The sequence below is a fragment of the Orbicella faveolata genome, unplaced genomic scaffold, assembly GCF_042242905.1.
Source record: "Orbicella faveolata isolate gen_17 unplaced genomic scaffold, um_ofav_v1 contig_34, whole genome shotgun sequence".
NCBI classification, from domain to species: domain Eukaryota; kingdom Metazoa; phylum Cnidaria; class Anthozoa; order Scleractinia; family Merulinidae; genus Orbicella; species Orbicella faveolata.
Window position 1 is genome coordinate 21449384 of NW_028301563.1, and position 13117 is coordinate 21462500.

Consider the following 13117-nt stretch of genomic DNA (forward strand, 5'->3'; position numbering starts at 1 on the left):
CATTTACTCTCTGCTACTCCAGTTGGGCAAGAGGAATTACCATGATCTGTACACATACATTTAAGACAAAATAGTTTTCATAAATTTATCGTAGAGTAAAAGTTTTCAAATAGAATGAGTTACTGCTTAACATAAATATCTTAGACTGTGGTATTTTAATTATCAAAAGGTGAAAAGGGGCTGTCAGATGATCATACTCTGCTGACACGCACACATATTTATGTCGTATTAGACATTGCTCTTTAGTTTTGGATTTTAAAAAAATGATGATGTCCAGTGCAAACGAAGAATTGCGCACTCTAATAGCTAATGAGGATTTCCACATACTATTTGGTTACATAAGTATTTACTAGCTTGTTATTCAGGCTAACCGGAATGGCTCGCATGATTTTATGGCTTGATCTATGACATTTCATTTGCACACCCAATGTGTGATCAGTCCGTGCAATCATTTTCATCAGAGGGGAATGGTTTCTATTGGTTAGGTGCTCAGCCAGAAGCAATTACAGCTTTATTATACAACTACCTCTGCAACAGCAATGAGAACTTCACCAAACAATAAATTAAATAAGAGCCATTAGAAATTGATCACCCTCATTGCATATTAGTTTGAGCAGGTTTTAGACTGATCTAGTTAGGTACTGAACCAATTGCAAAATTTGACAATTGCAAAATTTAAGGGTAAAATACTAATGAACTTTACTAGACGGCGTACTAGGCGGCGTCCACGGTGTCACTTTTATCATTGCTTAAGCACCCTAACTATTCAGTATTGCCCCCACCCTTGGTCAATAATTTACTATAGATTTGCATTCCTCTCTGTCTTGGAAATTAGTGACTATAACTTGTGTAACAGCTACATAATAGCCTGAACTTACCTTCCAAATGCAAATGTTTCATAAATTTGCATGAATCTTTGCAAATATTTCTTCTTTTCACATGTGCACCTGATCCCTGAAAGCATAATATTGTTCATAAAACAATGATGAGAAAGATATCACAGAGATAACTTATAAACATTACAGTTATTAGGAAGGATCAATATCCTGATCAACTGGGTAATTTATAGATGTTAGTATCTATAAGCTGCTGATGATTTTGACTGGTTTAAAGGTCAAACTCAATTTGTTCCAAGTCTTCCTTAAGGTATCATGGCAGGTGGATTTTTATGAAAAATGCGAAAACCCTTTTTTTGGCTGTTCAAATTAAGAAGACTGAGATAAATATTTTGCAAAAAGAACGGGGGAAAGAGCTTTTTTACTTTTTAAGTTAAAGCAAAAAAACAATTTTTGAATATTATTAACCCCTTACAGCGCGTTGACACCTCTAATTAAAATTCACCGCCAGTTGTAACAAGTAACACGAATTGCGGTGTGATATTTCATTTCTGCACATGAACTGTTCTTGATCTGGTTGTTTAATCTCAAGTTGGCTTTCGTTCTTGTCAAATTTTCTTTATGTCAGGATGAAAAATTCTTGGCCATTTTCGTCTTCGAAGAGACCGCCGAAGAGGCAAACATCTGGTGGAACCCACAGGTTCAGCATCGAACTAGATCTTTGGCTCTGAGTGACCGTGGGTCACACTGTAACCAAGAAGAATGGTTGAAGGAACTCAAGGACACTAGTCCCGCCAATGAAGCTAAAGGACAACAACAAGTGCTAGTCGCACGAAATTGTTCTAGAACGGACATGATTCCGAAACTTCCACAACAAGAGAGTCAAGCGTAGATGTAGATGTTGACAATGTAGACCTCGAGATTTCCTCTTTTTCATGCTTTTTGGCTTCACGAGGCATGGTTTCAAAAAATGTCTGGAGAACGAAGGAGCCTAAACTTAAGCAACATAATACCAATGCTGTCGACGAAATCTTTTAAGTAAAAGATCATGGCAGTTTAACTTGTAGTTTGTCCCTTCTTGGACGACTTCACTGCGACGCGGGTTTCTGTGCCAGAACATTAGTCATCTGTTTATTTTAAGTTGTCATAACCCATTGTTGTGGTAAACTGACCCATGCCGACATCTGTCAGTACGGAGGGGATTTTTAACACCTATTCATACAAATCTCATAAAAGGTTTTTCGTGTTTTTAACCACGCGGCCATGGGCCGAGCGCAGTTCATGGTTTACCCGTGCTTCTTTTTTTTTCGTAGATTTGTCAGCGACCAGACCGCCAAATTTTGAGTCACGCAACCTATGATGTTTACTCACCAAAAGCTGTTGAAACATTAATAAATCTCATCTCCGATACTGACTTTCGTGGGAAAAAATTAAAAACCCAGCGCTCGTCAAAAATTATATTTTTTCACCAGAAATTTAGCTCGGAACATATACATATTTATATTTGTTTGAATTGTCGATGAAATGACCTTTTCCGGATATTTTTTCCTTCGGGGTCAACAAAAACCTCCGATTACAAAATCACGCCAAACCCACACGTTGCAAAAAAATCTCTTCAAAACCCTGACTTCGAAGCGATATAACACTTCAGCGTTAATAGCTACCACACATCGGCAGACGGGAAATCTATTCCTTAACAATCCAGCTTTATCGTGTTAAAATTTCAGCGAAATCGAACAAAACCAGAATTAATTAGAATTTTTTGTGACCTCACTCCCCAGACTTGACTTAACAAAGGAAGTCACGGTTGCCCATAGCAACCGAAAAAAATGAACATAACAAAGCCGACGTTTCGGCCAAAAAAACTCCAGAATTATCGCCTGAGAGCTTAAACTTGAATGGGAGCATCTTTTTCGAACTTTTTTCAACTGATTTAGACGAAAGACTGGCCTCGACGGGCTACAGAAAAGACCAAGAGAAAAACAGAACAAGACAGCAGAACAAGCCGATAATATTTCATCGCATGGCTTTCGGCACGAAAACGAAAATACAGCTTACTTCTGGATAAATTCAGCCTTAGACGCCAGCAACCGGTCCCAAATTACTTTCTGTATCCTTACAAATGTCCTGACTTCCATCTCCGAAAGACTTTGCCCCAATTTTGAGCAAATAAACATTTCATCGACGATGACCACCATTACGGTGGCTTGCATACTAAATTAACTAACTTGACAAAATTCTCCCAAGGGGGGGATATGATGAAAAGAGCTGAAAAATGGCCTGTAATTGGCTAATGATGAGATCATTCCACTTTCCACATTTGGTGAGAATCGAAAGTAATGCCAATTTTCTGTCACGTTTTCAATCTGTGGTCACTGGAGTGACCAAAATCAATACATCGGTCGGGATAGGGTTTTTTTTAATATGACTTATGTGACTACTTTGCTAGCCCTTTACTCGTGGAAAACACCAATTAAATTTAATCATGACTTTTAAGAAAGAAAGCTGTTGTTAATAGTGTTATTATCGTGTCGTTCATATCGTTTATGCCCATACATATCCCGAAGAAAGTTCTAGATTAAGACCATTACGTCATCGGAGATTTGTCAACGGCTACCACTGATGGTGCAATAATACAGTTTGTGTTGATCAAGTGATGTGATGTCTACAGTAAGAAAAGAATCATCAATGACTGCTTTGGAGTGTGCACTGCATTACGACAGTAGTGCTAAGCAAACAGTTAAATTTTAAAAGCGCGGTTATAAGATCTAACAGATCTTGTTCTCGATAAAATAAAACTGCATATAAGGAAGAACATTTCTAGTTCGTTTACGCGTGTCTTCCGATGGAATTGGCTAAAAATCGGCAGGTATGTTCTAGGATACCTCCTTCGAAAAATCGTGCCGGGCTTTGTTTAATTTTGCTTCCGTTTCAAAGTTATGGCCTCTTTTGTAGAAGGAAATGTCCGCATTAAAAATATCAAAGTTTAGGAGGGTGTAGAAGAAAAACCAAACCACATCTGAAAAATCGTAGACATGATTTTTGAGGGTGACGTGTGAGAAAACATTTCCGATGTAAATCGCGCCGCTCCGATAACTCACGCGCGGAAGCGAACCAGTTTAAGCAAAGCAGTGTTCCTGGGTATTTATTTTAATATCACTGCGACAATAACTTTTTAGAAAATTTCAAAGATATGATTGTATTCTATAACTATTAAGCTTTCAGAAAATGTATAGGTTGATGGGGTTTTCCTTCAAAGCGCTGGCGTAAGAGCGCGATTTCCAAATACTGTCAATCCACCTACCATGATACCTTAAGGACGTTTGAACGCAAATTTTCCAGCCGATAGATTTGTTTTTGCATTTGATAGAACACAGTTCTAATCCCATAATGACAAAAAAAAATTGTTCAGGGGCGAATGATGTCATGTCCATGTTTGTCCATGTGCTTTCTTTTGAGTGTTGTGCACTATTGCAGACTTTCGAGTGTCGAGGAAGCTTATTGTGGACTGTAGCAGATACTGAAGTTGTTTACTTAAAGTTCAAAGTCAGTGTTAATGGCTGTTACCGCCATATCGCGAAGCCAATCTCAATCGGTCTCCAAACATCGTTTTAAAAAGGGAACACACGTTAAAGTTTATTCACGACAATGAGTTTGACTGAAAATAGAACAAAAATAAACAATTATTTACAACATTAGATGGCTGAACGGACAAACCCCGAACTTACAGCTTTTTCCTGAAATGAATGATTGACCTCTGGTGGACGATGATCGCGAAAAGGAAATTATAAGAACAGCGACAATGACTAGCTCTAATATAATTCAAAGGGATGTTAGTTTGACCGTTGCCACAGAATTTAAACTACTAGTCTTATTAACATATTGACCTCACGCGCCGCGCGAAAATATCAGATGTCCCGCGGGGCCTCTTGTAAGCATAATTAGCAAGAGTGTTACATTCCCGCCCCTAAATGCGACATTCTATAGCATTTACCAAACAATAGTGTAACATTCGCAGCTCGTGTGATAGTAAACTAATCGAAAGAACAAAACCTATTTTATAGTTCAAACGATACTACTAAGTGAAGAATAATAAGTTCAGTTCTTAGGTAGCGTTCAAAGAAGGGGATTCCCATCTGATTTCGGTAAGGTTCTTTATCGCGGAAATCCACAGGAACTCCAACGTCATAGCCCGTTCGCTTTGTGATTTGCACACTGAGTCCCAAACAATTCCGCCATACTATGACTGGAGATGATCCAACACCTAATCAGCGGATTCAAGCAAGACAATTTTGTTGATTGGTCGTTGTAGGATCGATCCTTTGGTCTGCACCGTTACTCTTTGCACATAGCCATCTTGGGTGTTCCTATGAACATCCAAGATTTGACCAATCGGCCAGCAGCTTCGTGGGTAGCTCAGATCAGCTACTAAGACAATGTCGTCAACAGCAAAATTCCTCCTAGGTCTATTCCATTTTTGTCTCTCTTGCAGGGAATGGAGGTATTCCTTGATCCACCTATGCCAAAATATGTCTGCTAGGTATTGAACCTGCCGCCAGCGTCTGCGAGAGTAAATTTCATCTTTGGAGAAGAGGCCAGGTGGTGCCGAAGGTCCTGAGCGAAGTAACAGCAGATGATTTGGTGTTAGGGCCTCCGTATCTCTCGGGTCGTCTGAGACTTAAGTCACCGGTCTACCATTCACAATAGACTCCACTTCACACAACAATGTTGCCAAGCCTTCATCATCAAGGATCTGCTCCTTTGTCAAAGCGCCCATAACCTTTCTCACCGTCCTAATGCAACGTTCCCAAATTCCACCATGGTGAGAACCTCCTGGGGGGTTCAACGTCCATGTAACATTCTGTTGTAGCAGAAATTCGCCAATCTTGTCTTGGTTCCAGCCCTCGATCGCTTCACGCAATTCCCTTTCCCCACGAACAAAGTTTCCACCATTGTCTGATCTCACTTCTTTGGGTTGTCCCCTTCGAGCAATGAACCGTCGCATTGCGTTGATAAAGGAGTCTGTATCAAGACTGTGGGCGACCTCCTAATGTATGGCTCTTACGGACAAACAGGTGAACAAGACCCCATATCTTTTCACAAGGCTTCTTCCTCTCCGCACAACGAACGGGCCAAAACAGTCGACTCCTACAAACGTGAAAGGCGGTTTCTCAGGTGTCACGCGGTCTGTAGGCAGATCTGCCATTTGCTGCTCCCCTAATGGCGCTTGCCTCCTTTTGCAGTCGAAGCAGCCACGTAGCACCCTCTTCACAGCAGTTCTCGCTATAAGGATCCAAAACCTTTCACGAATCAAGGACAGCACATGTTCCAGGCCTGAATGACCCGACTTTAGATGATAGTGGCACACGATCAAATCGACGTGATGTTTCTTGGGCAGGATTAGTTGGTGCTTGGCGGCATTTGGTATGGAAGCTTGCGTCAAACGTCCTCCGACATACAGTAAACCATCAATTTTCATTGGTGCAAGCTTGTAAATCGCACTCGTTTTCTTAACCAGTGATTCCTGCTCTTTGCAGCACTTTGAGCTATTGCCTGCTCCTTTCTGTTCGAGACGGGACATTTCTTTTTCAAAGCATCGACGTTGAACGAATTTTAGAACTTCTTTCTCTGCTCTGTTAATCTCATCCACATTGATAGACTCACTCCCTGCCAACGGTGGATTTCAGTGCTAACGTCGACCCCCTTTTACGCCTCTCGCACGATGCTCTCAGTCCGTCCCGATAGCGCAGGATCCAGGCCATAATCTTCTTGAGTCGAGACCATGATGAGAATCTCTCGAGCAATTTGTTTATACTATTTGTTCCAGAGTCCGATACAGCAGAAAACGTGCGAGTTTCCCTCTTGATCTCAGGGTCGTCGTCAGGTATTTCTCGGACGGTAGCCGGCTGTGTAGGCCACCTTGACTCCTTTTGCCAAAGGAAATCGGGACCGTGTATCCAACGATTCTTCTTAATGAGCGAGTCTATTGCCAGACCTCTTGAGGCGTCATCTGCCGGGTTCGCTTCGGTGTTCACATACCTCCACTGAGACAGGGAAGATCCATCATGTATGATCGCCACTCTGTTAGCAACGAAGGTGTGAAATCGCTTGTCATTGCTTCTTATGTAGTTCATCACACAAGTACTGTCTGTCCAAAACACGGACTCGTGTATTGGAAGGTCAATCTCTCGTCTAATAATTTTGTCCAGCCTTGATGCAAGAACAGCTGCTCACAATTCTAGCCTTGGTATCGTTATGGACTTCAGCGGAGCAGTATGCGCCCTTCCCATCACAAATGAACAGTGAATTGTACCCTTGTCATCCATAGATCTGAGATAAGAGACTGCACCGTAGCCTTGTTGCGAAGCGTCTGAGAAGTGGTGTAGTTGCAGCGATGCAGTTCTCCCGAAGTTCTGTGGCTTAAAGCAGCAATCAACTGAGAAGCGTTCGAGCTTGGGCAGATCTTTCAACCATTTAAGCCAACGTTCCTTTTCCTCGGTGGGGATTGGGTCATCCCACTCCAATCTCTTTCAGCATAAATCTTGCAATATCACTTTGGCTGGGAGTATCACTGGGACTGCAAACCCTAGCGGATCATACACTGAGGAAACGACAGATAGCAATCCTCTTCTTGGGAGGGGCTTGTCGTTGACTTCGATCTTGAAACAGAATATGTCGCCTTCTACGTCCCAACGGACACCAAGAGCACGCTCAATGGGCATTTGATCATCAGGAAGGTCTTTGAATGATCCGGCTCTGTCAGACTCAGGTAATGATTCGATAAGTTTGCGAGAGTTCGAGACCCATTTAGTCAGATTAAAGCCTCCCCTTTCTAGCAGTCTTCTGAGGTCAGCGGTCAGACAGATAGCTTCACTCTCAGTAGGTACAGATTTCAGGCAGTCATCTACATAAAAGTTTCTTCTGACTGTATTGATCACCTCGAAATCGAATCGTTGAACGTTGTCCTCGGCTGTCTTTCTAAGAGCGAAGTTTGCACAACTTGGAGAGGAGACGGCGCCGAAAAGATGAACTGTCATCTGGTATTCTTCGGGTCGTCTTTGGAGATCGTTATCGGGCCACCACAAGAAACGCAGTACATCAGAATCATCTGGGCGAACACGGACCTGGTAAAACATAGATTCGATGTCGGTGATAATAGCAGTTCGCTCTTGTCGAAAACGAGTCAGAACACCAATCAGGGTATTGGTCATATCTGGGCCTTGCAACAGCACATCGTTAAGGGACACGCCCTTGTACTTCGCTGCACAGTCGAACACTACTCTAACTTTCCCAGGTTTCTTTGGATGAAAGACTGGGTGGTGCCGATTATCTGGGACCTTTCTGGCATATGCTTTGTCAAGAAGATTGTCTATGAAGGCCGAGTATTTCTGGAAGAGGACTGGATCTTTCACGAGTCTCCTTTGTAGCAGTTCCAGATGGTGTACAGCTAGTATTCTGTTATTTGGCAGGCAGAGTGGAGAGTATCTCCACGGCATCGCGATCTCATAGTGGCCTTCGTTTAGAACAGCAGTGGATTCCATGACGTTTAGGGCTCTCTTGTCCTCAAGTGACATCGCTTTCTCATTGTCGAGCAGAGAATCGTTGAACTCCATGTTGCAGAACCTCTGAAACTGTTGATCAAGGGCAGTGTCCGCTCGAACAAAGTTTGAAGTACGTTTAGCGCTTCCGTTCCTGCCAAGTGGGCCATTGATGGCCCAGCCCAGCAACGTTTTAGCCGCATATGGACCTCCATTCTGACTCTCTCTAAATTCTTTTGGTTCTAAAGCTTTAGGAACGTCATGGCCTATGAGTAGCCCGACATCGGCATTGATCTCCGCGACCGTTACCCCCTTCAGATGGGGCCACCTGTCAACGTCTTCCTGGCGAGGGACACTCTCTGAGGCTACTGGAAGTCTAGGTGTAGAAAATACAAAGGGCAGCTCAATGAAATTGTCTTCTTCTAAGCTGAAAACTTCCAACTGGACAAGTTTGCACTTTCTCGTACTACTCTCTCCATTGTTGTTAATGATATGGTGGTGTTGATGCCTTTAACCCCGAGCCGCTTCATTAGCTGTTCACTGCAGAAGGATGTGTTAGAGCCACCATCCAGAAAGGCATATGTGTGTACAGTGATGTCGCTCCCTTTGGCTCTCACTTTTACAGGCACTACCGGTAGCCCTGTCACTGAACCTCCGACCCCAGAAAAGGCACATTGCAACTTGTCGACATTAACATATGCACTCTGGGTTCCAACATCTGGCTGCGTTCCGCTGGTAGCATGCACAGCTGGTGGATGCAGGAATGTCGAATGCTTGTCTTCGCAGCCATCCACCTTACAAAAGCTGGACTTTGGGCACGCTGCAGCATAATGACCCGGGATCAAGCAGTTGTAGCAAAGCTCTTTCTCTCTTGCAATCTGGTATCTATTACTGACGTTTCTCCTTCTGAAGTCTTTGCACTGGGACAACCAATGAGCAGCTTTACACAATGGACAGCTGAGAGTGGGTTCCCTGGGTCCTAACACCAAGGTGTCATCTGACACGCCACCGTCAGTACTACTACCGAGGTTATGGACGTCAGCCACAAATGAGGAGAATCTTCTATTTCCTGGTCTTTTTCCGTCAAGGACACTTTCGCTTTTTGGCTCACTGATGATGTCTCCAAATATCGGGTGCGTTAGTATGCGGGCTTTCTTCTCTACGAAATCAGCAATGTCAGCAATCGTCACCTCCCTTGCCTTTGCCTCCGTTATTTCATCTGCAACTTTTGTGCCATTTCTGTCATAGGCTGAAAGGAAGTCTGGCCACGACTTTCTTTAGACTGTCTGGGTTCTCAATCTTGCTTAGGTATCCGATCTCATTCAATGTGTTCTTACAGGTTGTCAAGAGAGCAGAAAACGACTGTAATGCTGCCCCATCTTCTGCTTTTATCGCTGGTCCATTAGTTACGTGTTCTACATAAGCAGAAGCAATCTTGTATGGCTGCCCATACCGTTTAGCAAGCAGTTTTCGAGCCTCTCGATACACTTCCTCTGAATCCATTGCTAGACAACTACGCATCAACTCCTGAATGTCGCCCGCCATGTACTGCACGAGGTAATACATTCTCGCACTATAGCTCGTGGTCTTTGCCACGATCATGCTCTCAAAGGCTCTAATAAAGCGGCAATACTCGATAGGATCGCCGGTAAACGTGGGAACTTCAAGTTGTGGCAAAGTTAGAGCTAAAGTGTGAAGCTGTTGTTGCTTTAGCAGTTGTTGCACTTGCTGGTTTTGCTGTTGCTCAATATTTAGCATGTTACGATTCTGCTCCTGCAGTTGACGTTGCAAATCTAATAATAGACGTAATCCCTCTTCACTTGAAGTGGAATATTGAGATTCCCTGTCCTCAATGTACGATGCCGAGATTCTTTAACATTTACTTCAGCTACCGGGTGATGTGTGATCCTTATAGGGAGTTCTTGACCTTCCCTGGGCTCTTTAGTTAAACAGGATTCAACTTTTACGGCAGGTGCCGAATTTCGAAAGCCTTCTTTCGCCCGACACTCTGGAATCCCGGCTTCGGCTTCTGCGAGGGCGCGCTCTTCAGCTTTGGCTTTGGCTATTTCAGTCTCAAGTGCTAACTCTTGCTTTCTTTGTTGCAGGCGTAATTCTTCCTGTTGTAAGGCTTGCTGTTCTCGTAGCATGGAGGCTTCGGCCATTAAAGATGCTCTTTTTGCCGCTGCTGCTATCCTATATTGTTGATTATGATACGCTTGGTGCGCTGCTTCGAAGCCTGTTATCGCTTCATCTCACTCTGGAAGCTTTTGTTCAATGTTGTATGGGTTGCCAAAATCTGACATCATCTCTCTCACTTCATTTCGCCTACGGGTAATAACTCCTTTAGCGGCGCTTCTAGAGGCCTTCAAACAACGATTTTGCTCGTATGTGACTTGGGATTGATCGATAGTGACATTAGGATGTCTCATCCGAACTCCGCCAGTTGCATCTTCCACTGCTTCAGTCGCCGAATTTACTCCACAATCCACAGACATCTCAAACATTAAGGAAAGCTTCAAACAATGTTACCGCCATATCGCGAAGCCAATCTCGATCAGTCTCCGAACATCGTTTTAAAAAGGGAACACACATTAAAGTTTATTCACGACAACGAGTTTGACTGAAAATAGAACAAAAATAAACAATTATTTACAACATTAGATGGCTGAACGGACAAACCCCGAAAAACACAAACTTACAGTTTTTCCCGAAATGAATGATTGACCTCTGGTGGACGATGATCACGAAAAGGAAATTATAAGAACAGCGACAATGACTAGCTCTAATATAATTCGAAGGGATGTTAGTTTGACCGTTGCCACAGAATTTAAACTACTAGTCTTATTAACATATTGACCTCACGCACGCGTGAAAATATCAGATGTCCCGCGGGGCCTCTTGTAAGCATAATTAGCAAGAGTGTTACAATGGCATTTAAAAATCTTGTAGACATGTCTTCAAGAAATGTGCACGACTTTTTGAGGCAGCTTATTGAAGACTGTGGCAGATAAGTTGTTTATTTACAGTTCGAAGTCAGTGTTAATGGCATTTAAAAACCTTGCAGACATGTCTTCACAAAATGTGTACCACTTTTTGTACGAACAGAAAGCTGTAGTTTGGCTGCATGTTGTGTACCCTCTTCTCTTCGACCGAAACCAATGCTGCTTTCTCCTGAGTAAATCAAAGGAGGAAATGAGTTTCACTTCGCTGGCCTAGATTTCTGTGCGCAAGCTATGTAACGTAAACCCAACAAAAGTGTTTACATAGGAAATGAGTTCAACTCCCACAGGGTTGCTTTGGTACACGAACATGTCCTCTGTTTCATTGTTTCGGAAGGGAAAATGCCCTGTAGCTGTTACCCCAAAGTCAAGGCGATTCAAAGTCGTGTTTGTAAACAAAATAATTGTCCTAGTTTTGGTAGTAAAAGCACATCGTCTCGCATACCCATGGAACAAACATGGTTGGTGTCGATTTATACGGTCAGTATAAAACACACACTGTGGACTGCGGACTGCTGACTGCGGACTGCAGACTACGGACTGGGTTTAAAACACAGACTTATGTATAATATTACACAATACATGTATAAATGAGAACAAACCCTCTCGTATGCACATGTTTTGCAATCAATTCATTTGTTTTTGCCCCTGCTGAAGGGAGACCAATTTCACACCTACATACCAGGCCTACATACCAGACCTACCAAAACTCAAACACACTCTTTAATCTACGATTACTACTAGTTTAATTTTTACTGCAGTCAGATAATGAGTTACTTGTGTCAGAAATGCAAAAGAAATTGTGGGTTACCAAATTTGTTACAGAGATAAGGTGTGTGGAAAACTACCCTGATTTTGAAAAACCGGACACATAATTCAGCATTTTCTACAGGGTTTTATAGTTAAAAATATCAAAGGTGAGTCAACAGAGGAAAACAATCTTAGTCATATTTTGTAGAAGTGGGTCTGTTGCGTAAATAATTCCAAATGCTGCCAACGTTTTCACAAAACTTAACCCTTCAAGAGGCATTTGAAACCACCGCACGGATAAAGAGAAAGCTAGAAAGAATGGAATTCAGTGGTGCATTTTGCCAAGACTTCTAATCAATAGATTTTCTTCATTTTCTCACTAAATGTAAAAAATCGGTAGAGAAAAATGATCCATCAAAAGAAAAATAGGGGTCACTGAATGTCCAATACTGTTAAATCCAGGCAGTGCTATAGCAATGGCCATCTGCCCTATCATTGTTCATTTTATTACTTAGCATGTGCTCGATGCATGACGTAGTGTGTGAATTTGCTTACGCAGTAAGGATGCGCAGAAACAATTAGTGCAAATGTCCTTAAGATCCATTGATTTGTATCGTCATTACATTGTAAAAGTTTATTTTACCATTAGAATATATGAGGGTATAAAAAACAAACTTGATTAGAACTTGAATTCTTAAGTGGAAACAAGTATTTTGATTGCTACACAGACATCTACTGTACCACTTTAACAATCAGACTACAACACTGAGTTTCAAATGAGTAAACAGTCCATGAGGCCTCACCGAGTTGACTATAATGCTCATTGGAAACAAGGGTGAGTAGTCTAACTGTTTTAGTAGACACTGAAAAGGATTACAGCACAAAAGCTGCAATTTTGAGTATTTTTAAGCTTAACATTAAGACTAATTTTTAGTTTCAAGAACAGCATGCAAGCAATCATTGTCAATATCAGCATTTTCTTTTGTTGTTATTG

General features: G+C 42.2%; 2 protein-coding genes across 6 annotated transcripts in view; both read right to left on the reverse strand.

The window, feature by feature from the left end:
- LOC110044335 (anosmin-1-like) overlaps positions 1–13117 on the reverse strand; it is a 40002-nt gene that overhangs the window by 18725 nt on the left and 8160 nt on the right. For all 5 annotated transcript variants that reach the window (XM_020749870.2, XM_020749869.2, XM_020749868.2 and 2 more), the window contains 2 exons: positions 879–954; positions 2–46 (listed from right to left, as the gene is read on the reverse strand). In XM_020749870.2, the coding sequence (XP_020605529.1) occupies positions 2–46; positions 879–954 (121 nt within the window). The remainder of the gene's footprint in view (position 1; positions 47–878; positions 955–13117) is intronic.
- On the reverse strand, positions 2133–8450 carry LOC149105258 (uncharacterized). Its single transcript, XM_089272187.1, has one exon. It carries the CDS (start codon positions 8447–8449, stop codon positions 7367–7369), a length of 1083 nt encoding a protein of 360 aa, XP_089128313.1. The 5' UTR covers position 8450; the 3' UTR covers positions 2133–7366.

What these genes read in the sequence shown, in the direction of transcription:
- LOC149105258 (XM_089272187.1), bottom strand. Translation starts at nt 8,449, where the DNA reads ATGGAGTTCAACGATTCTCTGCTCGACAATGAGAAAGCGATGTCACTT.